Raw genomic sequence first — 26,809 nt, forward strand, 5'->3', positions numbered from 1 at the left:
AAGAGCGAGATGGCTGAGCGCACTGGCTGCGACTCGAGTCCTCCTTTCCCAGAGGAGACATGGTGTTTTCACATCACCAAGCCACTCCTCAAAAGAACGAGCTGTATGTGAAGCCAAGGGTCACCTGGCTCAGTTTTCTTTAAAAGGATCAAACCTTCTACTCCACATTAGGGGTGAGCTGCATCGTGCAAACACACCCGGGGGCTTACATCCTCATGGGATTAATGACCGATGGAGGGTGAGAGGTCAGGGTAGCCAGAGAGGAAGGTAGGGCCCCAGGTAATTAGAGTAGCAGAAAACTTTCACTGAGGGCTTTACTATGTGTCAGGCAATTACCTAAGTTTCTAAAAGAACCCTATCAAAAAGCGAGAGGTAGGAAAGCATTTGCTTCAAATAACAATTGAGGAAATTAAACCTGAGAGGATTAAAGAATTTGCCGAGATCACACTGGTCACAACATAGTTTCTCCAAGATTCAAATTCAAATCTGTGTGACTTCAGGGAGTACTTTTTTTCTTAATTAGAAAAACAAAAAGAGGACAGACACATAGTTTAAGAACTGAATCGTACTGAAAGGCTTTTAGATGAAGGAAGCTGTTCATTCACTTCTCTGTTCTCATCCTTTGTCCCAGCCCACCACCCTTTTAACTTATAACTGTTTCTTATCCTCTTATTTCTAAATTAAAGGCTTATACTACTATCTTTTGATTAATCAATTTTATTTTTTTAAAAATATATTTTATTGATTTTTTACAGAGAAGAAGGGTGAGGAATATAGAGTTAGAAACATCGATGAGAGAGAAACATCGATCAGCTGCCTCCTGCACACTCCCTACTGGGGATGTGCCCGCAACCAAGGTACATGCCCTTGACTGGAATCGAACCTGGGACCCTTCAGTCCGCAGGCCGATGCTCTATCCACTGAGCCAAACCAGTCAGGGCTGATTAATCAATTTTATACATTACTTATTGATTTCCTATTGTACTAGATGAGAATCAAGCTCTCTCCCATTTCCCCAATGCCACAATTTCAGGTTAAATCAATATTCAGTGCTCAAATTGCTTTGCCCATAATATACTTTTGATGAATCAAGTAATATCCTCTGATTAAATTCTTGAATAAATTTTTGTTTCTTCTAGAATTAATCACCTCCCTGCCCATTTGCTTTGCTTTTATTTTTTTAAATTTTGTTTTATTGCTTAAAGTATTACAAAGAGTATTACATATGTCTCCTCTTTTTCCCCCCCCTTGACATTCCCCCAGCCTCCCCTACCCCCCAGTGTCTTGTGTCCATTGGTTATTTGTATATGCATGCATACAAGTCCTTCGGTTGATCTCTTAATCCCCCTCTCCAACCCTCCCCGGCCTTCCCGCTGTAGTTTGACAGTCTGTTCGATGCTGCTCTGCCTCTGTACCTATTTTTGTTCATCAGTTTATAATGGTCTTTATTATCCATAAATGAGTGAGATCATGTGGTATTTTTCTTTCATTGACTGGCTTATTTCACTTAGTATAATGCTCTCCAGTTCCATCCATGCTGTTGCAAATGGTAAGGATTCCTTCTTTTTGCTTTGATTTTTAAGTTTCTCTTTGTAGGTCTTTTCTCACTTTCCAACAGCCTCTAAGTAAAATTTTCCTCATGGTGAAATCGATCAGATGACATAATTTCCATCATGCTCCTCTGAGCCTCAGCTCCAGTCTGGCCTACTTGCTCCCCAGGCCCGACGATTCCCTTCCCTCTCCTTCCCGGATCCTGGGCCTTCAACTCTCTCTTTCACTCTCCTGTTTGGGTGGAACATTGTTTTCTAGTAACTTCCTGAAGGAGGATGAATAGGAGGTGAATTATTTTTAGACTTTGGATGTCTGAAATTATTCTTATTGTACACTTGATCAATAATTTGATTGGATACAGAATTCTAGATAGGCAACACTTTTAGCATTTTGAAGGCATTGCTGCTTTGTCTTCCAGCCTGCAGTGTTGTTGTTGGCAAGGCAAATGTTATTCTTATAGAATCTTTTCTTCCTCGTTTTTTGGTCTTAAATTTCATCCCGGCCTAGTTTTTATTGGGTACCGTAAGGGCCTTTTCAAACTGTCCTTCAGTTCTTGGAAGTTTTTTTTTTTGTATTATTTCTTTGGCAATTTCCTCCTCTATACTTTCTCTATTCTTTTCCCGATTTCCTATTAATTAGATATTGGATCTTTTGGATTCATATTCAAATTTTCTTTACATTGCCTCCCCTCATGTCCACCACTTTATCTTTTCTCCAACTTGCTGTAAGATTTCTCAACTTTATCTTCCAAACTTTCTATGGATTAAAAAAATTGTTTTTCAGGAGATCTTATTAGTTTCTTTGATAGCATACTATTCTTGTTATATGGATATAATTCTTTTATAATATCTCTGAGGATATTAATTACAGGTTTTGGGAAGTTTTTCCTGCTATATGAATTGAGGCTGCTGCTTCTTTTCTTTAAATGATCATTTCTGTTGTAGGCTTTCCTCAGGTGTCTGCTGATCCTTGATGTCTGTTTATATTTGGGAATAAGGCAACTAAAAGATGTTTGAGCCCAGCTGGTGTGGTTCAGTGGTTGAGCATTGATTTATGAACCAGGATGTCACAGTTCAATTCCTGGTCAGGGCACATGCCTGGGTTTTGGGCTCAGTCCCCAGTAGGGGTGTGCAGGAGGCAGGCAATCAATGATTCTCATCATTGATGTTTCTATCTCTCCCTCTCACTTCCTCCGAAATAAAAAAAACCCCACATCTATATTTTTTAAAAACCTGTTTCAGTAGCTTTATGTGGTGGGAAGAGGTTACTGCCAGGTGGGCTGCACTATCTGGCGATGGGGCAGTGAACAAAGTCCAATTTCTTTTCTGGGAAAGTTGAGTTCTCCCTAAGAATTACCCTCCCCCATTCTCTAGTCTATAAGCATAAACTGGCTGCTGGAGTTCTAAAAGCTGTGCCGGGAAAGGGAGCTGGGGTTTCCCTGGTCAGTAAGTAGATACTTACTCAACCTCTATGTTCAGTGCCTCACCCCTTCCCTGCTTGCTCTTGGGGTCCTTGAGTTCAAAGCCTCTCTAGGTCTTCTCCAGCGAATAAACCTCCTACCTCCCACTAGGGCGGGAGAGGGGGCAGCAGGTCCTGCTGTTTCCCACACAGACTTTCACTTTCAAAAATCCTCTTGTTTCCAAGCCTGACACCTCCTGCCATCTGCAGTTGTGTTTGGCGTCCTCAATTTCCTTCTTGTTGGCACCTGCCTCTTGTTTCACCTCCCTCAGTCCTGTGATGTCAGTGACCTTCATCTCTCTGCTTTGTACTACGTAGTTCCCTGTTGCTATGTCTCTTGGTTTCTTGGACAATGTGCATCTTTTCCTTGTCCTCCTGGGTTTTGGGAGACTTCCAAGAGGTGAGAGGGCAGAAGGTATTCACCATCTTCAAAACAATTCCTGAGTCCATGTTCTTACCAGTGAATATGCTAGACTTCAGCCTGGCTCCCCAGGAGAGGACGAAGCACCCACTGACAGGAATAAAAGGGCGAGGCTCAACGTCTCTGCTTTATAGAGAGGCCTCTCTCCCTCCAGGGCATCTTCCGACTGCGGCCACGGGACTGTCTACACCACCCTCTCCCACATCACTCTTCCACGAAAGGCCGTTAGGATGCTTTGCCACAGGCACAATTAGTTCTCAGCCAAGTAAAGCCCTTCTCACCTGGCCCAGTCAACCAGTCTCGCCTCTGCCACACTGCTCGCAGTTCCCGATATGCCAGGCCCTTCACCCCTCCGCTCTGCAGCTCTGCGCATGTGTTCCAGCTAACCAGAAGCCCTTCTTTCTCTGAGCGGCTGGGGAACGCCTCTGCACTCTTCAAAACTCAGCTTCTGTGGCAGCCTTCCCTGATTCTGCTCTTTCCCTCCTTCCTCTTGCCTGTCCCTGTCCTGGCCTCCAAACTGGTCATTCTCCACTCTGTGCGGTTGCATACCTCTCTATTCTGTCTTCTACCAGAATGGAGGTGACACAGATAGACATTTTGGCTGGGAAAGGGCCACAGAGGTTACCTAGTTTTGGAAGGATGGCAGATAACACTAGGATATAAGCTGAGTTTATTCAGCTATTTCAGAGTTCTGGTCTACCTTATTTCCCCTTCCTGATATCGTGTCTGCTATGTGTGGTCCCTAGAACTCTTTTCTGATTCCCTTTTCCTCCTCCTGCCCAGGTCACACTCTTAGTAGGCAGGACAAAGCCTCATTTCGACATCTTCCTATAGCTTCAGTCCCTAACTGGAGTAGAGAAACACTCAGCTTTAGAGGTATCTTGTTCCAATAAATAACTGGAACATGAATAACACTGTCTTTTTAGGCAATGACACAAACTAAATGGGAGCTGACAATTACACATGGCAGGAAATGAACCAAACTAGCCTTTCATTGTAAAGAGGTGCTCAGAATGCTAAGCCCAAAATATAACAACGGAAGACAGGTAAATAGATAAGACTTTTCAACAATAATACTGTAAAAAAAAATCACTTAAGTCAATAGCGTTGCTATCCAACCCCCTCTCAACATTAGATAAGAGTAATTGATTAATTTGAGTATCTTCTCTTATTTCTTCCTTTGTGTATGTGTGGCAGAATTTTCTTTGATTCATTCAATGAATATGTATAGAGCAACTACTATGAGCTATACATTCTTCAGCACTGAAAACAATGAGAATAATGGTTACCATTTGTTGATTATAGTGTCAGGTACTTTGCTACATGCTTAACATACATCATTTTGCCTTCACAGCCCCTTGTGAGGTAGGTACTCTTGTCTCCCCTGTTGGCTGATGGGAAACAGATTTAAAGGTTAACTACCCCGATCAAACAGTAGAATCAGGAGTCAGGCCTGCTGACTCCAGAGTGCTTGCTTTTAAGCACTACATTAAGTCCCTTGCTCCAAATCCGAACTCCTCCCCTAAGGATGGCTAGGAGCATACCTCCCTGCTCCTCTGCTCTACCAAAGGAGCTACTGAATGTGGTTAAAAAGAGGGAGGAGAAGCATTACTTCAGAATACCCCAAATTCTCCTGAGGAGCCATGCCATGTCTGAGGAAGGATGTCATTGGGCTCATGTGCTCAGCTAAAGCAGAAGTTGCCTCCCTGATATCCGCTGCTAGAGATGGTGGTTAGCCCTTCCAGGGACAGCCTTTTTAGGCAGCTCTAAGGGTGAGAAAGATCCTGATTACATTGATCTACAGCCTTCCACCATTAGTTCTACTTTTGTTTGGGAAGTTCATTTAATACAATCTTCCTTTACATCCATCTGGGCTTCCTATCATGACCTGTTTTCTTTTTAAATTGTAGTAAAATACTCATAACAAAATTTACTACCTTAACCATTTTTTTTTTACATAATAAATATAATTTTAATCACTAAGTTCTTCCTCATCACTGAAATATGTGCTCTTCTTTATCCTTGGGCGTCTTGAATCATCAGAGGTTGAGGGACCCTCTGAACTGGGTTTCCACTTTTTTTGTTCTTCTTCAATTTTGGCTTGCTGGAAAGCTATGGCCTGACTGAGGCTGTCAAGAGAAGGATCTTCTCCTTCATCTTCACTTTCTTCTACTTCTTCTATTTCTTCTTCTGGTTCAGGAATTTTCTTTTTTTCCTTTTTCTCTTTCTTCTTTGGAGGTTCACGTTCTCCAAGCATATTTTTAGGACAGGCATAACTTAAGTGTCCACTTTCCCCACATTCATAACACTTAGATTTATCAAAGTAGTTTCGTCTTCGGATGAACTCAGCTGCCCTTCCATTGTCAATAGCAATGCTTGCTTTTGTCACTCTACCAAATAACTGTTTGTTGTTTATTGCCCTGGTGCAGTTTTGTGCAGAGTCTTTATCCAAAAATAAAATAAATGCAACACCTTTACTCTTCCTGGTATCTTTATCTTTCATTATAGTAACCTTTACAACTTTGCCATACTTGGAAAATATCCGGTATAAGTCATTGTTGGTCAGGGAAAAGGGCAAGTTGGATACATACACTGTACTTTTACTTGGGGCCAATCCACCACTCATTTCTTCCAGTGGGGCGGGCCCGGGCAGTTGGCAGAGCGTGAGCCCTCGGCTCCGGGGGTGCTCAACCCCGACGACTCCTTCCCCCTCGCAGGGGCCACGGCATCGCCGGGGCTGGGAAGGGCCTGGCGCCGCGGACGAGAAGGCAGCGCCTCCAAAGCCTCTTCCCTCCCTGCTCGCTTTCAACCTTAACTATTTTTAAGTATACGGTTTGGTGGTATTAAATATATTCATAATGTTGTGCAACCATCACTAGCATCCATCTCCATAACTCTTTTCATCTAAAACTAAACTCTGTAGCCATTAAACAATAGCTTCCCATTACTTCCCTCCCCCAGCTCTTGGCAACCACCATTCTACGTTTCTGTCTCCATGATTTTGGCTACTCTAAGTACCTCATATAAATGGAATCATACCATATTTGTCTTTTCGTGACTGGTTATTTCACTTAATATAATGTCCTCAAGGTTCACCCATATTGTAGCATATTTCAGAATTTCCTTCCTTTTTAAAGCTGAATAATATTCCATTGTATGTATGTAAGTTCAGTATCACATTTTGCTTATCCATTCATCTGTAGACCGACACTTGTGTTGCTTCTACATTTTAGTTATTATGAATAATACCGCTGTGAACATGGTGTACAACATAACTGCTTTTAAAAAGCAAGTTCATAAGCATAAGTTCCCTCTTTTTCCTTCTGAGCAAATTTGTATGTCAAGAGATTTTCAGAATCTGTGTAGCTTCCTGTGCCTCAGCTTTTTGCTTATCCATCCATCCATCTATCCATCCACCCATCCATCCATCCATCCATGGACACTTGGGTTGCTTCCATATTTTAGGTATTATGATAATGCTGCTATGAACATGGTGTACAAATAGCTCTTTGAGACCTTGCTTTAAGTTCTTCTGGATATGTACTCAGAAGTGGAATTCCTGGATCATATGGTAATTTTATTTTTAATTTTTGGAGGAAATGCCATATTGTTTTCCACAGTAACTGTACCATTTTACATTCCCACCAACAGTACACAAGGTTCCAATTTCTCCACATCCTTGCCAACACTTGTTTTCTGTTTTTTGGCAGTAGCCATCGAATGGGTGTGTAGTGGTATATTATTAGAGTGTGTGTGAGCCTGAAAGAGCTACACACAAACATTTCTTTTCCTCAAGTCCAAAGGAAGCTCCTGTTAGAACTAATAGAAATAACATGCTCTCCCTCAGGAGACTTCTGTTTTACAAGGAGGTAACTTTAGGTAGAGAAGAAAAGCCAAACAGAAGGACCCCATATGGATTTCTGGGTTTTTATAGAGAGTCATGCAACCTTGAGGGCCAGATGGAAAACTAATGTGAAAAAAATTCAATACTGACATCAACAGAAATTGCTGTAGAAAAGGTCCTAACCTAGCTTACCACTAACGATGACCCTCATGAATCCTTTGGATCTGCCCCCCAAATCAGAATAATAAGTACAAAGCCCTAACATTTTGGGGGAACATATTACTTCCTTTAACTTAATTATATATCTTTCCTTGGTGAGAACTTAGATGTTCATTCAGAAAAATTTGTTGCTGCCTAGGATGTGCCCGATACAGATCTTGGTGCTAGGGATCTGGCAGCCAACAAAGCCCCCGGTGCATGGAGATTTCATTTAATTGGGGGAGACAGACAACAGTCATGTACACCTGGACTATGTCAGAGGTGATAGTGCTGTGAAAAGCAGTAATCCATGAGATGAATGGTAAGAGGCAGGGTGATAACTTTGTTGTTAGTAGGAGGAGCCTCGGATGAGGTGGCATGTGGTTCAAAACTGAATGAGAGAACTGAGGCTAGAGCTTCTTATACTTAAACTTCTTACACACAAACTTCTTATACACAGCAGCTGCTAAATAAGTTGAACATAACCAATGTTTATAAATAGCAACTTATCAACTTGGTGATCCTTCTTTTTTTAAAATTTTTTAAAAATTTTTATTGCTTACAGTAGGTGATCCTTCTAATTTGTTTTCCTATGATGAGTGAAATGATTAAAGGAAGTAGAATCTGGTGAACTTACTGCATTGCCTAGTCTAGTGTTCCTCAGCTGAGGATGATGTTGCCTGCCAGGGGACATCTGGCAGTGTTTCAGGACATTGTGATTATCACGATCTGGGGGAGGGATGGAAGGGTGCTACTGGCATGTCCTGGGAAAAAGCCGAAGATATTACTAAGTGTCCTACAGTGCATTCAGTAAGTCCACACAGCAAAGGGTGAAGAGACCTAAAATGTCATTAGTGCCACTGTTGAGAAGCCCTGATCTGGTCCCCAGGAAGGCTGGTGAGAGCTGAGGGACTGGGCAGGAGGTGCTCTTCCAAATATTCCATCAAGATATCTGGACATGTGTAAACGGGATAGATCCAGGCCCCTTGGAGTGACCCTGGCGCATCTGTTCCAAACCGTCAGACTTAGTTTCAAAGCCACAGGGGGACTTAGTCATTAAAGTAACATTAACTAAGTTCCCTGACTGCCTTTGGTATAAGAGAAGGCCAGGAGACATATGTGGTCCCAGCCATCAAAACTTTTATTCCCCAGGGAGAATGGGAGACATGAAGACAAACACCGGCAATGTGACAAGGACCGCAATGGGGTGGATGTCAAATGATGTACGGCAGAGAGTAATGACTCTTGTCATATAAGCAGTCATTTGAGCTGGGCTTCGAACGTGAGTAGGCTTTAAATAGGCAGAGAGTGGAAAAGAGGGTAAGATGTGAAAACAGGGACAAAAGTAGGGAGTGATAATATTAAAAGCAACTGTCATTTAGCAAATCTCTTCTATGCGATAGGGTGGTACCAAGCACTTGGTTGTGACAAACAGTTAAAAGTCTAAAAATAAAAACTGATACATACAAACCAGCTAAGGCCTAGCATGACCCAAACTGACTTGAATTCCCATCTTACCCACTTCAAAAAGATAATAAAACATGGGGAGTTACCTGGGGCGAGTTGCATAAATACCGAAGCAGTTCACCGATATACTGAATGACAGTGACGTTGTATTTTCTGCAATCATCCCAAAACTGGCTGGCTGAGAATTTGTTCCGCAAAACTAGAGTGGCACCTGGAGAGAAGGAATGGAAAGGGTTAGTAAAAAAAGAGCTACAAGTATCACACTCATAAATGTGCTGAGAACCAAGTGTATTCAATGCATAAAAACCCAAATGAGACCTGTTTTGTCCTGTAGGAGCCTCCAATCTAGTCAGAAGAAGACATAAAAAAGTCTGTCTAATAAAAGTCAGTGTGCAATAAATAAAAGGTTCAAGCAAGACACTAAGGGAATGTGAGTGTGTGTGTGTGTGTGTGTGTGTGTGTGTGTACATTATTCTCCAAGATGTCCATATTCTAATCCCTAGAACCTGTGACTATGCCACCTTACATGGCAAAAGGGCCTGTTTAGATGTAATTAAGTTAAGAATTTTGAGGTGGGAAGATTATGCTGGATTATCTGTGTGGGCCCAATATAATCACAAGGATCCTTATGAGAGGAAGGCAAGAAGGTCAAGGGCCGAAGGAGATGGGATGTTGGAAACAAAGGCTGGAGTGATATGCTTTGAAGGTGAGAGAAGGGGCCATGAGCCAAGGAAAGCCGGCAGCCTTTAGAAGCTAGAAAAGGCAAGAAAATGGATTCTGCCCTAGAACTTTCAGAAGGAATGCAGCTCTGTTGATACCTTGATTTTAGGACTTCTGACATTCAAAACAGTAAGAGAACAAATCTGTGTTCTTTTAAACTACTAAGTCTGTGATTTGTTATAGTAGCAATAGGAGACTATCACAATGGGTAAAATAATGTATCTATTATATTTAACCTAATTAGAGGCATGAAATGTAGCAAAGTGAAATAAACTCACAAATATTTATGTTCTTGGTTTATTTTTACTCCTATATATACACAAAAATCCAATGTTTTCAAAGAGGAGACATTTTAAAAAAGACTATTTATTCCTTCTTTTGCATGTATTTTTGCTGCTCAAGGGAATGTGTGAGTGGTTGAATTGTCTTTTTGGGAGCCTCAGAGTTACCCTGTTCTCACAGGGCCCAGCAGTATGATCAGGGCCACTCATTTCCTGCTGATTTGGAGGCTGATATGGGGCTAAGTGTTTTACAGCAGCCCACTAAGTTGGTGAGGGAAAGAAGCAGAGTCTTGGGCAATTGTATATGTAATGTGTATATTTAGGGTGTCCTGCCCAAAATGTATACACATACTTTGAGTAATTATAAAGGCAGTGTTTATTAAAATACATTTCATTTTCAAAATTGAGCTATGAGCTGTTAAAGTGTGTATACATTTTGGGGGGGATACCCTGTATGCACATATATAATTATTTATAATAAAATAACATGCTGAGAAAAATTTAAGTTTTTTAGCTTAGACTCGCAGTGGTTCTCAACCTTCTGGCCCTTTAAATACAGTTCCTCATGTTGTGACTCAACCATAAAATTATTTTCGTTGCTACTTCAAAACTGTAATGTTGCTACTGTTATGAATCGTAATGTAAATATCTGATATGCAGGATGGTCTTAGGCGATCCCTGTGAAAGGGTCATTCGACTGCCAAAGGGGTCGCGACCCACAGGTTGAGAACCGCTGGGAGAGCATTAGAGATGGTTTCCTGGAAGAGGAGGCTACAAGACAGAGCCTTAATGTATGAAAGGTTGGCATCAATCATACTGAAAGAGGAGAGGGTGGCAACTCTGTTTTGAATGGTAAAGTTTGAGAAGGAAAGAGAAGAGATGACAAGCCAGGTATTCTGACCAGAGCTGAGGAGTTGTGGGAGTAGGGAAGAATAAAGTAGAATGGGAACAACTGAAGGAAAAGTTTAAATGAAATGTTGATGGAGACCAACATGCAGATTTCTAAAAATGGAAATGATGGCAGAGAATTATGTATGAAATATAAGAATCAAGTGTTTGTCTTGGCTGCTGTGGCTCAGTTGGTGAGGTGTCATCCCATTCATAGGAAAGGTTGCTGGTTCAATTCCTAGTCAGGGCATATTCTTGGGTTGTGGGCTCAATCCCTTGTAAGAGGTGTGCAGGAGGCAGCTGAATGATTACTCTTGCATTGATCTTTGATATTCCTCTCTCCCCCTCTTCCTTTCTCTCTCTTTCTCAAAAAAAGAAAAAAAAAAGTAAAATAAAAAGAATCAAGTGTTTTGACCTGGATAAAGACATCAAATATTTGTTAAAAGTTTCTTCCTTGACATACTGAACAATTATAGCATTATACTATTAGGTAAGCAGGCATGAAAAAATAGAAATTATTTAAATACCTGCTTGCCATGTGTGAGTCAAACAGCTTTGTTATTAACACTTTCTACCACACAGGAGAGTAGCCAAGTTTTGAATTACTTTTTCTTACGAGTAGATGTGAATGTGTACTGACCTCCATTGCCTTGTTGAGAGAAAAAGCTTACCAGCCACAATGCATCCATGTAAGCCAATCATAAGCGCAGCGCTGTGGTACAAGGGCAGAGTGGTATAGATGATATCATCTTTCGAAACCCTGCTTATAAGACTGAGGCCGGTTGCATACCATAAGCGTTGATGATTGATCATTGCAGCTTTTGGGAGACCTTTGTAAAGATACAAGAGTATGTCTGAGTGAGCCAAGACCAGCCATTCACAGACACACGGTCTGGGAGTGAGATCTGGCTTGCGATTCATTGTCAGGCAATTAGAGAATTGCAGATGGAAGGGTCATAATCAGTTAGACCAGGAGTCGGCAAATTTTTCCGTGAAGGACTAGATAGTAAATGTTTTAGGCTTTGCACAGTCATACAGTCTCTGTTGAAACTACTCAACTCTATTCCTATATTGTAGCTGACAACAACCAAACAATAACGCAGCGACTTTCAAACTTTTTCATCTCATGGCACACATAAACTAATTACTAAAATTCTGCAGCACAAACAACAAACAAACAAACATACTTTTTGCCAACCTGACAAAAGAATTAGGTATAATTTTGATTCATTCACACTGGATGGCTGTTGTGTCGGCTGTTACCATTTTTTAATTTGACAATCTAAGGCAGTGGTTCTCAACCTTCCTAATGCCACGACCCTATAATACAGTTCCTCATGTTGTGGTGACCCCCAACCATAAAATTATTTTCGTTGCTACTTCATAACTGTAATTACCCTACTATTATGAATCGTAATGTAAATATCTGATATGCAGGATGTATTTTCATTGTTACAAATTGAACATAATTAAAGCATAGTGATTAATCACAAAAACAATATGTAATTATATATATGTTTTCCGATGGTCTTAGGTGACCCCTGTGAAAGGGTCGTTTGACCCCCAAAGGGGTCGCGACCCACAGGTTGAGAACCACTGATCTAAGAGAAAAGACGTCAGTGCTGCTGACTAAACAGTCAGGTATTGCATGTTTTAAAAATTCTTGCAGCACACCAGTTGAAAATCGCTGACATAAAGGAATGAATGTGGTTGTGTTCCAATAAAACTATTTACAAAAACAGGTGCGTGTGTGGGGCGGAGGCTATATTTGGCACACAGGCCAGACTTTGCTGACCCCTGTGTGACATGGTTATTACAGTGGTAATTTTAAGAGAAAGGAAGAAATGACTATTTGATTTCTGCTCTATGTCTACCACCTTACAGAGTATTTTCAAAATTTCATTTAATTCTCATAATTAATGAGATAAGTAGAATTATGTTCTCTAATCCACAGATAAGAAGGATGAGATTCAGAGGGTAAATAGCCTATCCACCCCATCACCTTCCTTCATAGCTACTTTTGTGATTTCTTATGTACTCTTCTAGAGTTTCTGTATGTATATGCATAATGTACATACACATACATACGATATTATGAACATTTGCTCATATGTTCTTGCCATTTCTTCCATTTAAAAAATAAAAACACTCTTCAGCACTTTTCCTTACACTTAACAATGAATCTTGGAGATTTGTTCACATTAGTACATAGAAATTTCCCTTATTTATTCATTCATTTATTCTCTCTCAGTCACATCAAGTCCTTTGTATGTGTATATTATATTTTATCCACACCATTTTGCTATTTTAAATGATGCTGCAGTAAATAACCTGGTCCACATGGCAGTTCACACTATGAATGATACCATGTCTGTACAATACATTTGCTGAAGTGACATTGTGGGGTCAAAAGACATGCCTTTGTAATTTTGATAGGTACCACCACAGAGCTAGCTGTAAGGTCGGTCCCTATTTTTCCTCCTGTCAGCAATATATGAATGTACATGCTTCCTCATAGCCTTGCCAAGGTGTGCTCTCAAATGGGAAAATTTTTGCAAACCTGAAAGGTGAAAATTGATATCTCAGTGTAGTTTTAGTATACTAGACTAAATACATCTGTATATTCTTAACTATAATTTATGTAAGTTTTTGTAAGACCTTATTGAAAGGATATGCTTATATTGTTTCCTATGGAAGGTCAACTTCATTGAGGAGGGTGTGAAGGCCTTACTAAGGGGCTGAGCTGGAGTTTAAGACCTGAGTGGGTCAATTGGCTTTGTGAAGAGAAATGCAGTTCTCTGTACACTCAGGCCTTTCAGTGCTTGATGGTACCTTTGCCAGGTATCGCCTAAAGAACAGCAAACTACCATCATTATAAACATAATTCAAAGTTCATTTTCTCTGGCATTGTGTGTTAGTATTTAATGCCCCATTTTAAGAAATACTAATATTAAGAAATAGAAGAAAACATCAATAAGCCCATTGTATTCACCATAGAAAAAGAATCTTCTGAATAGTAAAAGCTCTGAATTATACATAGACAGGCATGGCCTTTGCTGCTTTGAAGTACTTTCAGAAACTTTCCTAATTTAAGATTTTTGTATTAAAGAAGAATTAAGAGTGCTTGGTAACTATTACATAATTCTGTGCCAATGACTGCCTTTGGAGGAACAGGAAAAACATTTTGTTCTCCAGTTGCTTAAGGGAGTTCTTTGAATTAATGTTTATAAGAGCAAAATTTTATTTAGAGACAAGAAGAAAAGTAAAATAAACATCAACCCAACTATCTTCCATGTAAATATAAATTCTGAATTATGGGATTAGTTAAGGAGTGTGGATTCTCTTTATCTTCCCAGAATGGGTTTTATTTTTGACAGCCCAAACCTGCATGGTGAATGCGTTCTATATTTATCTAGTATTAAGACTAGAACTCCCAGTCACTCACCAAGGGCTCATTAATTTCCCAAAATGAAGTTTACAATTTAATTTTTCCATTCTCTTAAGAATGGAGGACAAAGCCCTGACCGGCTCAGTGGATAGAGCGTCGGCCTGTGGACTGAAGGGTCCCGGGTTTGATTGCAGTCAAGGGCATGTACCTTGGTTGCGGGCACATCCCCAGTAGGGGGTGTACAGGAGGCAGCTGATCGATGTTTCTCTCTCATCGATGTTTCTAACTCTCTATCCCTCTCCCTTCCTCTCTGTAAAAATCAATAAAATATATATTAAAAAAAAAAAAAAGAATTGAGGACACAGTCTCATATGTTAAGGTAGAGTCTGTATATAGTGGAAGCATTTGGTTAACTATTCAGCCTACCATTTGGTTGGCAATGTAGTATATAACTTTTGGGAACAACAATAGTATACATCTCAAGAGTGGTAGGAGAACTGTATGAACAAATGCCATAAAGCTCCTAGGAGCACACCTAGTACATCTTACCCTTAATATTTATTGCCCATTCCATATAGCAGTGTTCCAACACTGCTAATTGGCAATGTTTTTTCTTAGTGGCTCATAAAAATAATGGTGCAGCATCCAGTGTGATGAAATACAGTATTTTAGGCCCTGAGTTGACAGCCATCCTACATCCACAGCAGCAAACAGCTCCAGCCACCCTACACCCACAATGGCAAACAGCTCCAGCCATCCTACACCCACAACGGCAAGCAGCTCTAGCTCAGTGTTGCATGGGAGGATAGTAGTCAAAACATTTATATAAATACTAAAGGCCTGGTGCACAAATTCATGCACCAATAGGGTCTCTCTGCCTGGCCTGCGGGATTGGGCCAAAACTGGCTCTCTGACATCCCCTGAGGGGTCCTGGATTGCAAGAGGGCACAGGCCAGACTGAGGGACCCCACTGGTGCACAATTGGGGCCGGGGAAGGACGCGGGAGGTTGGCAAGCTGGGGAGGGACCATGGGAGGACTCCAGGGTGTGTCCGGCCCTTCTCCCTCAGTACCAATTGGCTGGACCCCAGCAGCAAGCTAACCTGCCGGTCGGAGCGTCTGCCCCCTGGTGGTCAGTGCACGTCATAGTGAGCGGTTGAGCGGTTAGCATATCATTAGCATATTATGCTTTGATTGGTTGACCGGAAGACTGGACACTTAGCATATTAGGCTTTTATTTTATAGGATGACCCCATTATTGTCCTATAGTCTTCTCTGGTGATCTATTTATAATTGGTTACACATTACATATGGACTCTGATTATAATCAAAATACAACAATCATTTAAAAAATTCCCCAAACCTACTCAGTTCCAAATTGATCCATCATCACAACTATTTTGATAATTTTTGGTTAACCACTTTATTCTTCTACATACCAAGGAGGGGGAAATAGGCATAGCTTGGAGAAACTCAAATGGGATCATGTGCTATGAGATAATATCATTCTCACAGGCAAAGAGCTAAATCCCCCAGAGAAAGATAAATATCACATGATCTCACCATTTGTGGAATATAATGAACAACATAAACTGATGAACAAAAATAGAACCACAGTCATAGAAGCATCGAATAGACTGTGCAACCTAAAAGGGAAGGCAGGGGGGAGGGGGTAAGAGATCAACCAAAGGACTTGTATGCATGCATATGAGCATAACCAATGGACACAGACAGGGCAGGGGGAGTGTGCTGGGGGCTGTGGGTGGCCGGGGAGAGGTTGGGGGAAAAAGGAGACTTATGTAATACTTTAAACAAAAAGAATTTAAATTAAAAAAAGAGCTGAATCCCCTTAAGTATTAGTTATTTGATAACTTTTGTCAAAGAGACCATTTGAAAACCTAACCCACCACTGAACTCCTTCTTCAGGGTAGGCCCATTTCTTTTAGGATCCTGTCTTTAGTTTTACCTGTGGTTCCGGAAGTATAAATGTATAAGGCAGGCGTGGAGAACGTGACTTCAGACCTCCAGGACTCTGGGACAGGTTCGGTTGAGACTTCATCCACTTTGTCGAGGAAAGAGTCAACCCCGTCTGTGTTGGAAGTTCTGCTCACATAATAGATAGACACATCATCTTTCTTCAGGCTTGGCAGCACCTCTTCAACAGCTGCTTGTAGTTCTTAATTTAATAAGAAAAAACCCAAACGAATTAAATTAGCCCATTAAAGTTCTATTAGTGCAACAGGTGAGAGGGTTCACTTGAAAGGCAGGCAGTTAGGGCAGGGGTCCAATGGAAAACAAAGGCAGGTGAAACACAGGCGGGGGCAGACATGGCCGTTTGAGCCAGCCTGACCACAGGAACCAACCAAGCAGAAATAATAAAATGTTTCTGCACTCAAAGCGGGAGGCATGGGAAACCAAGGGAGGGCCTGCGGTAAACAAGATGTACGAACACATAGAAACAGAGAACGTTCAACATGGGAACAGAGGAAGAACACATAGAAACAGGGAAAGTTTAGGTCTGCTGCTGGGCAAGAACAATTGAGGGAATCAATCAGGTGACGTCACAGATAGACACTGAAGCAGGCTTGTAGCAAATATATATATATACCCCTCCCTGGACTACAAGGCTTTAAGGGGCAGCCCGTTATTGGGTTCCCCTCCCCTTGCGGGGAGTCTGAGTCTGCTTATAATAAACTTTCCACACTTTTGCTTATATCTTCTGGTCCGAGTAGCTCATTCTTTGGAGTCTCGAGACACGATCCCAGGAAAATACTCGGCTCACCGTGCGGGTTCTCACAGACTTCACGGACATTTTATTTTCAGCATATAATTTTTGTTAAAATGCGTAGACATGACAAGTAATGCTTAGAGTTATATATTTTTAAACATGGAGTTTGCCACATTTGAAAACATCACAAGGTTCTGATATTTGAGGGAAGGTTGGGTTTTAGTGGTTTTTCTTTTTTAAAAAAATATATATTTTATTGATTTTTACAGAGAGGAAGGGAGAGAGATAGAGAGTTAGAAACATCGTTGAGAGAGAAACATCGATCAGCTGCCTCCTGCACAGCCCCTACTGGGGATGAGCCCGCAACCAAGGTGCATGCCCTTGACCGGAATCGAACCTGGGACTCTTGAGTCCACAGGCCGATGCTCTATCCACTGAGCCAAACCGGTTAGAGCTTTAGTGGTTTTTGTTAAGTAGCAAATGGTTGGTTAAAATCTGTACAAACAAATGGACATACGGGTAAACATCAATATATATAAGTGCATATATTTGGGCCCCACAGGATCAGCGGTGAAAAATATTTTTTTGAAGGAAAGAGAAATGAAAATAAGGGAGCCATGTGAAGTAACAAAGATGATGGAAGTTGACAATTTTTTTTTTTAACACATCAGTAACAGGAAGTTCTATTAGGAAGCTTCAGCTGATCTGAGAAATAAGCTCCAAATTACACAAGCATATCCGATGGCCTGAGAAAAACAACGATTAGCATGTTTTCACCATGGTCACAATACAATAGTGGATTATTAAAAAAATTTAAAGTGATCAGTATTGCCTTAGGCGGTTTGGCTCAGGGGATAGAACGTCAGCCGGAGTTTCGATTCTGGTCAAGGGCACATACCTTGGTGGCAGGCTCCTCCCAGGCCCGGGCCCTGGTCGGGGCTGGTCCAGGAGGCAACCAATGTATTTCTCTCTGTCTTTCCCTCTCTCTTCCATTCTCCCTAAAAACCAATGGAAAAAGATCCTCGAGTGAGGATTACAAAAAAAAGACCAGTATTTTTTAAAAATTAAAATAGAATGAAATAGAAATTTTCAGAGCACGTCATGCATAGTAAAAGACAGGCATTGTTTTCTAAAGGTTTTGCTTCAGTTATGTGGGTGTTTGGGTACTGGATCACACATAAATGTATTTTTTACTGTGGGTCATGGTAAAAAAATTTTAGATACCAATTGATACCGATTTAATATGCAAACCACATTTAATATCTGCCACTTGGATTTCTGTGCTCTTAAACCATAAGATGAGATGGCCTTTAAGCTCACTTAGCTTGAACCGTGACAACTGAAGTGCATATTAATGGGAAGGTGACTCAATATCCCAGGGAATTGCCTTGGGGAGCTCTGCCTAAGTCATCTTACGTGGTTTGTTTTTCAGATGTTTGTGAATACTGTCTCCATCAAGACGAGAAATATCTGGATGGATGCATTGAAATTTTTAAGAAATGTTTTTATTGATTTGAGAGAGAGAGGAAAGGAGGAGAGAGAGAGAGAGAGAGAGAGAGAGAGAGAGAGAGAGAAACAACTATGAGAGAGAAACATTGATCGGCTGCCTTCTGCATGCCCCCACACTGGGAATTCATCCTGCAACCTGGGCATGTGCCCAGACCCAGAATTGAACCAGCAAACTCTCAGCGCATGGGATGATGCTCAACCAACTGAGTCACACAGACCAGGGCAGATGCATTTAAATAATAAAAAAAATGTTAATCAGACTCATGGACCTGATAAAAATAAATGAGATAGTACAAAAGGGTTTATAATGACAATCAACAGGCTTTTACTTCATCCCTCCTCAAAACAAAACCTTTTTTAAGCTGTTTCTTCTGGCAATCAACTCTTCATCACCAAGTAATGTACTTTTCCTGCTACCTCTTGACCTATTAATTTTTATTCCTACCCCCATTTTACCCATGTCCACTCACAACAGTTCACTTTATGTTGTCTAAGTTAATGGTATTTACATCTATTCTGAGACCATAATTCTGTCCTCCGAGCTTTGTCTATGGGTTGGCTCTAGAAGCTAAAAACCAATAATCTGAATTGACAAGATTATGACTCTGTAAATATTATTCACACTATAGTCACATTTCCACTTACATGTGGAATCTAATGAACAAAATAAACTAACAAACAAAACAGAAACAGACTCAAAGATACAGAGAACAAACTGACAGCTATCAGAGCCAAGGGAGTTTGGGGGCTGGGTGAAAAAAGTGAAGGGATTAAGCAAAAAAACCCACACAAACAACCTCATAGACTCAGACAACAGTAGGTGATTACCAGAGGGAAAGGGGGGGGGGGGGGAGAGGTAGAACAGAGTAAAGAGGAGATAAATGGTGACTGAAGGAGATTTGACTTGGGGTGGTAAATACACAATACAATATACAGATAACATATTACAGAATTTTACACCTGAAACCTATATAAGTAATGCCATTATTAAGTAACATCACTCCAATAAATTCAATTTAAAAAAAAAGAAAAATAAAGGTCCTAGCTTTGTGGTTGGCAAACTGCGGCTCGCGAGCCACATGCGGCTCTTTGGCCCCTTGAGTGTGGCTCTTCCACAAAATACCATGTGCGGGCGCACACGTACAGTGCGATTAAAACTTCGTGGCCCATGTGTGAAAGTGGGTATTTTGTGGAAGAGCCATACTCAAGGGGCCAAAGAGCCGCATGTGGCTCGTGAGCCACAGTTTGCCGAGCCGCAGTTTGCCGACCACTGCTGGTTTGGCTCAGTGGATAGAGTGTCAGCCTGTGGACTGAAAGGTTCCAGGTTTGATTCTGGTCAAGGGCACATGTCTTGGTTGTGGGCTGATCCCCAGTTGGGGGGCGTGCAGGAGGCAGCCAATCAATGATTCTCTCATCATTGATATTTCTATCTCTCTTTCCCTCTCCCTTCCTCTCTGAAATCAATAAAATATATATATATATTTTAAAAAAGTATTCCCAGTTACGCTAGCAAAGCGCTAGTTTGTTTTTGAATAGATATGTACTACCACCCCCTTTTAAACAGGCGAAGAAGAAAATTTGAGAGAATATGTTTAAGTTAGCGGTCCATTCAGACCTTGGGCTACCTGGCTGGGACCCCAGCCCTAGGATACACTACTCATTTGATGTCTGTGTTTCTGTCCCCCACCATCTATGCAGAGGCTCCCTACACTATGGTTCCAGCCCATCCTGTGCTCATCACTAGTTTCCTCTCTGTCAATGAGACCCGAGAAAGAGAGAGCACCTCTCTCCTACACCCACTGCCAGATGTAAACTGGAACATAAACAAGTCTTTGGTAGGGTGAGTCTGGGCTTGGGGGGGATTGTGTCTAAATGGATTTTCTCAAATCAGGATACATGTGATTTGTTTTACATCATTTTTTATGCCCTCTTGCCCAACCCAATGGTTCTTAAGCTTCAGAGAAGAGAGTCTGTTACATTCAACTAGAAAGGCACAACTCAATGCAACATTTACAGAGTGACTATTGCCCAGCAGTATGGCTCAGTGGTTGTATTATGTGCTAGATATATGAGAGAATTCTATGTCCTTTAAGATAATCAAAGGGAATTAAAGTGACTCATCAAAGTTACTCCTTGGGCAACCCAGAGAGATAACAGGAGTGGAGATAAGATTATGTCTATGCCCTGATCCTTAGCTAACATTAACACTGGAAAATGATCTCTTTCCATCAATGTTAGGCCACTGCTGTTGGCCATTCCTTGAATTCTCTGAGTCCCTATGTTCTCAACCGTGGAATCTCATCAGTAAACAGCTTAAAAAATTGCTATTATTTAAGTCCAGCCTGCTCTAGGAAAACTCTTTAATGAAGCATCTCACTGTGTTACGGAACTGATGAAAACTGCCTCTTGGGCTCCTCTTGCCTGAAATGCCCCTTTCCCAATTGCACTTGCTCAGCTCAGTTGTCAAGGACCCCAAAAGCCTTCACCCTCTGCTCCCCCCCCCCCCCCCCCCCCCACCTCATAGCACTTCGGAGCTCCTGCAGCCTACTTATCACATTCTCCTGGATGTCACAGTCAAATGTGTATACGGCTTAGTTCTTTTGCTGGACGGGAAGATCCTTGAACTAATTCATTTTCTTAACTTTTCATCCCACCCTGGCAACGAGCTTGTACTTTATGGGGACTCTCTAAATGCTTCTTGATTTGAAGTTAAATTGTTGTGCCATCTGCTTTTCTTAATCTCACCTCGAAAGTTTGTATGACAAGACTTCTCCTTGGTCCTGACACTAGTTTTATAATGAAGTTCTCCTGTTTTAGAACTTACAATGATGCAACACCTTTGAAAAAAAATTGGAAGCATTTTCTTTTATCACATTGCTTAAAGGTCCAATTTTGTTTTTCACAACCTTAAAAACCAGGTCAAAGGTAACCTGGAACATTTTCTGACCTTGCTGGACCCGGGTCTTGCAACAGGAAGCATCTTTAACTGTTACTAAAGCCTTGTATAAGAGTAGAGGCCACACTGTGGGAGCCTTGCATGGCTATGTTGGGTCAGATGGTGGAGACCTTGCCAGGAAACTGATGGGAGACCTGGGTTACCCCTCTAGTAGGAGAGCTAGCTTAGTGACAATCTTAAGGATAGCCTAAGTGGAAACAAAGAAAATTTACTGTGGGGCAAAGGGGGGGGGGGGACTCTTTTGAATGGTTTCACAAAATATCTTATGTCGTATGAAATTAATTATATAATTATATAATTACTAGAAGCCTGTTGCACAAAGATTCGCGCAATAGGCCTTCCGTCTCCTGGTGGCTGGCACCGGTTTTCCTCCGGCACCTGGGACCCAGGCCTTTGGCCAAGCCTCTTCAGTCTTCAGTCTTCAGTCTACAGTCTTCAGTCTTCACTCTGGCCAGAGCCTTCAGTCTTCGCTCTGTGTCTGCGTATGCAAATTAACCACCATCTTTGTTGGGTTAATTTGCATAGTCATTCTGATTGGCTGGTGGGCGTAGCGGAGTGACACCAATTTGCATGTTTCTCTTTTATTAGTGTAGGTAATTAATTAATTCCTGTGTTTCTCATATTCCATGTTTGGGAAATTGCTTGAAAAACTGCCAGACCAACAGGTTGGCTTCTATCAATAAAGCTAACACAGATTCAAATAAGTGAAGGCAAGTGTTTTCCATGTAATTATTTACACCACACCCTGCCACGGAGAAGGATCCTGAAATGTACTACAGAGAGAAGATGCTATTCTCTGGGAGATCGGGGCTTCTGTTTGATTTGCGGAAGTGTTTGTGAATCTTTGACTTTTAGGAAATAGAGTAAATTCTGAAGAAATAACTGGGCACTGAAATTCCTGATAGTGCAGACTCAAACCCTATTGAATTGTCACCACTCCAACACATAGTTCTAAAACCCCTCACCTTTATGTACCATGTTCAGATGGTGTAACAGGATAAGGAGTGCCCTGGAAGTGAGAAAGAAAATTGGGTTCTGTCCTCAGCTCTCTGTTGCTAACTAGCCATGTGACTACACGCTAGTGATATCACCCCTCTGGGAAATTGCTCAGCTATGTAACAAGTGGAAATTAGACTAACCGTTTCTCAAAGTCTAGTCCTCAGACTGTTTGCTTCAAAATCATCCGGGGAAGGGGTGGGGCTTATTATAAACATACACATCCCTGGGTCCCACCACAGTTCTTCCGGATCAGTGCTTTTTGGGGATTGGAGTTCAGGAATCAATTTTTCAAAATAATCTAGCTTTCCAGGTGATTCTTATGCTCAGTAAAATTTATTTTTTAAAATTGTGGGGTTTTTTTTTTTTTAACTGAAGTATAACACATTCACCAAAGTTGGAGGATTATAGGATTAGAATATCTGTAAGATTCCTTCCAACTTGAAAGAATTCTAAGAATTTGTCAGTTCGACACATTTACACATGGGCACATTTACTCAGCATGCAACTTTGGACTCTGTGCTACCTCCTTTGCGGGAACTGATTCTGGTCAGAGTGTAATTCACAGGACGTGCCATACTCCCTCAGTGATTTGGAAAAACTGAATGTTTTGCAAATGTGTGGCCTCTCTCAAAGGTCAGTTTACTGCTAGAGAATGTCATGGGTCCACTGGAAAGTCTGGTTCAAGTGTGATCTAAATGTTAGAATTTCATTATACTCCCCATGTAAAATGACCCAGACAATAATGCTCAATGGCAGAGGACTGTCCGGGTGGACATGGAGATATCTGGTTGTATTTTTGACCTGAAATTCAGAACCAAAGTTTATTATGGTCATTTAAACCCAAGTTCTTTGTCAACAAAACTCCCAGTCCTTGACCTTCCTCACTGGGGGCCTGGGGTATAGTCATGTGCTGCATGATAATAGTTTGGTGAGTGATGAACCATATATACAACGGTGGTATAATCGATAGCCAAGGTGTGTAGCAGGCTATACCATCTGGGTCTGTGTATTCTGTGATGCTGGCACAGTGACAAATTGCTTTACAATGCATTTCTCAGAATGTATTCCCATCGTCACACAATGATGGACAGTCCTGTGCAGTTTAATAGTGTTTCAAACCCTCCTGAAGTGGTACAAAGATCACTGTGCTAAGAACTTCCCTCTGAATTGACTGGTAAAGTAACAGATTTAAGAGAGTCTTTCGGTTAAAATTTGGCCCCTTGAGTGTGGCTCTTCCACAAAATACCACGTGCGGGCGCGCACGTACAGTGCAATTGAACCTTCGTGGTCCATGTGCAGAAGTCTGTATTTTGTGGAAGAGCCACACTCAAGGGGCCAAAGAACCGCATGTGGCTCGCGAGCCATGGTTTGTTGAGCCGCAGTTTGCCGACCACTGGGTTAAATAGTGAAGTTGTCTCATTTCCCAGGCAACTAGAAACTATTGGGAGTTTTCTTGAAAGGAGCATGCCCTCCAAATAACTCCGCTGCCTTTAAAACTGCTCCCCCTCCCCTGCTTTTAAACTTTTAGATAACACCTTCATTTTTGGGATCTATTATGCCACATGAAACAGATGTGGAAATTTCCAGGTTTCTCACAAGTGAATAGATATCTCATCTTCCTGAAAGGCAAACTGCTTAGCTTGCCTCCGTTTCCTTAGCTGTGAAATGAAGGGGGGAGCAGATGGATGCTTGATCCCTTCCAGCTCTAGTGCTGTACAGCCATGTTGAGGAAGGAACACGACCCAAGCGAAGTCATGGGCTCTGAAGTTGGACAGACCTAGGTTGGAATTTTGTTGTTGTTGCTATTAATCCTCACCTGAGGATAATTTTTCCATTGATTTTTAGAGAGAGAGAAACATCAATGTGAGAGAGACACATCTATTGGGCTGCCTCCTCCACGCACCTCCATGGGGGCAGGGATTGCGCCTGCAGCTGAGATAGATGCCCTGGACCGGAATGGAACCCGAGACCCTTCAGTCTGTGGGCTGACACTCTAACCACTGAACAACCCAGCTAGGGCCTAGGTTGGAATTTTAAGCCTCATTTCCCTCAGTTCTGTAACAGGGGTAATGCTAGGTTATCTCTCAGGGTAATTAATCAAAGCATCCGGCATAGGGCCTTGTCAGAAAGGCGTCCCAGAAAGGTGAGGCTCCCTGACTCCCTATTCCTCCAGGTTTTTCAGCCCGCACTTGGCTGGCCTCCTCTTACTAGCACAATGAGAAGCAACTGCTGGTCCTTATTCATGTGCAGAGACAAGTTTTCTGGGAAGGGAAAACCAGCAGCCTGGCGGGTAACAGGTTCTTGGTTGCTTCCTGGCCTGGTCACCACTGCAGCATGCAGTTACCATTTCAGGTCTTGTTGAAATATGGCAGGAGGTAACCACAGAACCAAAGGTCACTACTGCTATCGATGCTAAAGGGGCTCACCAGGGCACTGCAGCAGACCCCCAGAGTCTTCTCCTCGGGGATCAGTGCGGTCCCCTTTCTGCAGTGAGAATCCAGGGAGGCTAATAGTATCTGGGAACTGGAAGCAGTCATTGCACAGGAAGAAACCAAGGGCCAGAGGGGGAAAGTGACTTTCCTGTGATCACACAGCCAGTCAAGCAGCAGAGGCGAGAACAATTTTTGGGGGATCCACTGTTGTTCACAGTCATGATCCTCTACATTTGAACGCAGTCAGTCTTGTTTAAGAGCTTGGACTCTCACGGCGAACAGCCCTGCTGAACTGACCCCTTCCTCCCAGCTCTTTGACTTGGGGTATGAAGCTTCACCTCTCTGGCCCCAGTGGCCTCACCTATAAAGTCCCATAGTAAACCCTACCTGTTGTGAGGATGAAAAGCAACACTGGATAGTGCTTGACACAGTGCCTGGGACGGTCAGCTCCCTCGGATGGTCCTAGGGATCATGACTTAGCATTTCTAGGAAGGGTTGCCATCCCCTCCCTCTACACCTCCAGATCCAATCTGATCCCCCCCACAACCTCCCCTCTGAGGAGCCCAATGCCAGGGCCAAGCGCGCTCGGGCTCACCTGGCGAGGCCAGTAGCACCTTCGCTCCGCAGCACTGGAAGCAGTGCAACAGGGACTTGGCGCGGATGTTGTAGTTGAGGCACGCCATGGCACAGCCCAGCTTGGCCAGCCCCAGCCACAGCCACACGAAGGCCGGCTCATTGCCCAAGAAAACCGCCACGCAGTCTCCCTGGCGCAGGCCGAGGTGGTCGCGCAGCGCCCGCGCCACTTGGTTGCTGCGCCGGTCCACCTGCGCGTAGGTGAGCGTCTCGTCGCGGTAGAGCAGGAACGGCTTGTGCGGGGTCTGGCGCGCCTTCTCCAGGAAGACGTGCAGGATGGTGTGCACCGGCCGCCGCCGCCCGTAGCTGCGCGCCCGGCGGGCCAGGCCGGCCGCGTGCAGGAAGTAGCGGGTGTCCTGGAAGAGGTAGGGGCAGCAGAGATTCACCAGCAGCGGCAGGAGCAGCAGCCCCGCCAAGGCCGTGTAGATAGCGGGCAGCATGGCGGTGAAGGGGCCCCCGGTGCCCCCGAGGGCCGAGGGCGCGCTCCGGGCGTGCAGCGCGGCGGCGGGGGGCGCTCCTGGCGGACGGCGGGCGGCCTGCGCGGGGGGCGCCCGGCTCGGCTGCGGCGACGGCGGAGGGCCTGGGCTGCCCGCACCTGCGCGGGCTCTCGGGCAGGTGGAGTGGCGTGGGGGCCGCCCGAGGTTCCGGAGGCCACCTGCCGGCTGAGCCCGCCCCCTCGTGGGAGAGCAGCCACCTGCGCTCCGGGCCCGCCCCCGCTGGCGTCCCTCAGGGTTAAGGCGGCTCCCTGGGGACTCGGACACCGCTCCGCCCGCGCCTGGACGTCTGGGGTGGTGGCGGGGCAAGACTGGACTCCTGCGTTGTGACCAAAGTACTTTCCATCTCGGAGCCGCAGTTTCCTTATAACAAAGGCGATGGCCCGGGGAGAGGTCAGTGGGGAAAAAGGAGACATATGTAATACTTTAAACAATAAAGAATTTTTAAAAAATGGTGATGATAAGACACACTTAGCGGATGTTCCGGTTAGAGGAGGTAATGCAGGCGTAGGGCTATCATTTACTGCTGCCCTTGATAGAGTGCCTTATAGAGATGACTTATTTGTGATGATCAGTGAAGTTCCCTATAAATAAATACCAGCCAGTCCTAGTATTTATTAGTAGCAGGTAGCAGGTGTGCTGCCAAATCAGAATCCTATCTCTCCTTCCTGGTCCTGGGGGTTTTCAGCCTGGCCTCTCTTTGTTTCTGAGATTTGCTAGGCTCCCTTCTCCAACCCCACCCAACCCCAGCCAAATTGCCAGGCTGTCACCTGAGGCAAGAATTTCAAGGCAGAACAAAAGCGCCAGTGGTGGTAAGGGCTGGAGACCGCATTTTTGTTGGCCC

The 26,809-nt window shown here is 43.1% G+C and overlaps 2 protein-coding genes across 2 annotated transcripts in view; both read right to left on the minus strand.

Moving 5' to 3' along the window:
* SLC27A2 (solute carrier family 27 member 2) overlaps positions 1 to 25,911 on the minus strand; it is a gene marked incomplete at its 5' end in the record, with an annotated part of 45,345 nt that extends 19,434 nt beyond the window's left edge. Inside the window, 4 exons of the mRNA XM_081093686.1 lie at positions 9,026 to 9,150; positions 11,500 to 11,658; positions 16,181 to 16,390; positions 25,434 to 25,911. Of these exons, the coding sequence (XP_080949812.1) occupies positions 9,026 to 9,150; positions 11,500 to 11,658; positions 16,181 to 16,390; positions 25,434 to 25,911 (972 nt within the window). The remainder of the gene's footprint in view (positions 1 to 9,025; positions 9,151 to 11,499; positions 11,659 to 16,180; positions 16,391 to 25,433) is intronic.
* On the minus strand, positions 5,403 to 6,660 carry LOC308520979 (zinc finger CCHC-type and RNA-binding motif-containing protein 1-like; the record flags this gene model as incomplete). The annotated part of the gene is made up of 1 exon (XM_081093698.1): positions 5,403 to 6,660. The coding sequence occupies exon 1, from the start codon at positions 6,054 to 6,056 to the stop codon at positions 5,403 to 5,405; it is 654 nt and encodes a 217-aa protein (XP_080949824.1). The 5' UTR covers positions 6,057 to 6,660.
* Positions 25,912 to 26,809: the final 898 nt, after the last annotated feature.

The sequence above is a fragment of the Myotis nattereri genome (assembly GCF_964212035.1).
Source record: "Myotis nattereri genome assembly, chromosome: 1".
In the NCBI taxonomy this organism is placed as follows: domain Eukaryota; kingdom Metazoa; phylum Chordata; class Mammalia; order Chiroptera; family Vespertilionidae; genus Myotis; species Myotis nattereri.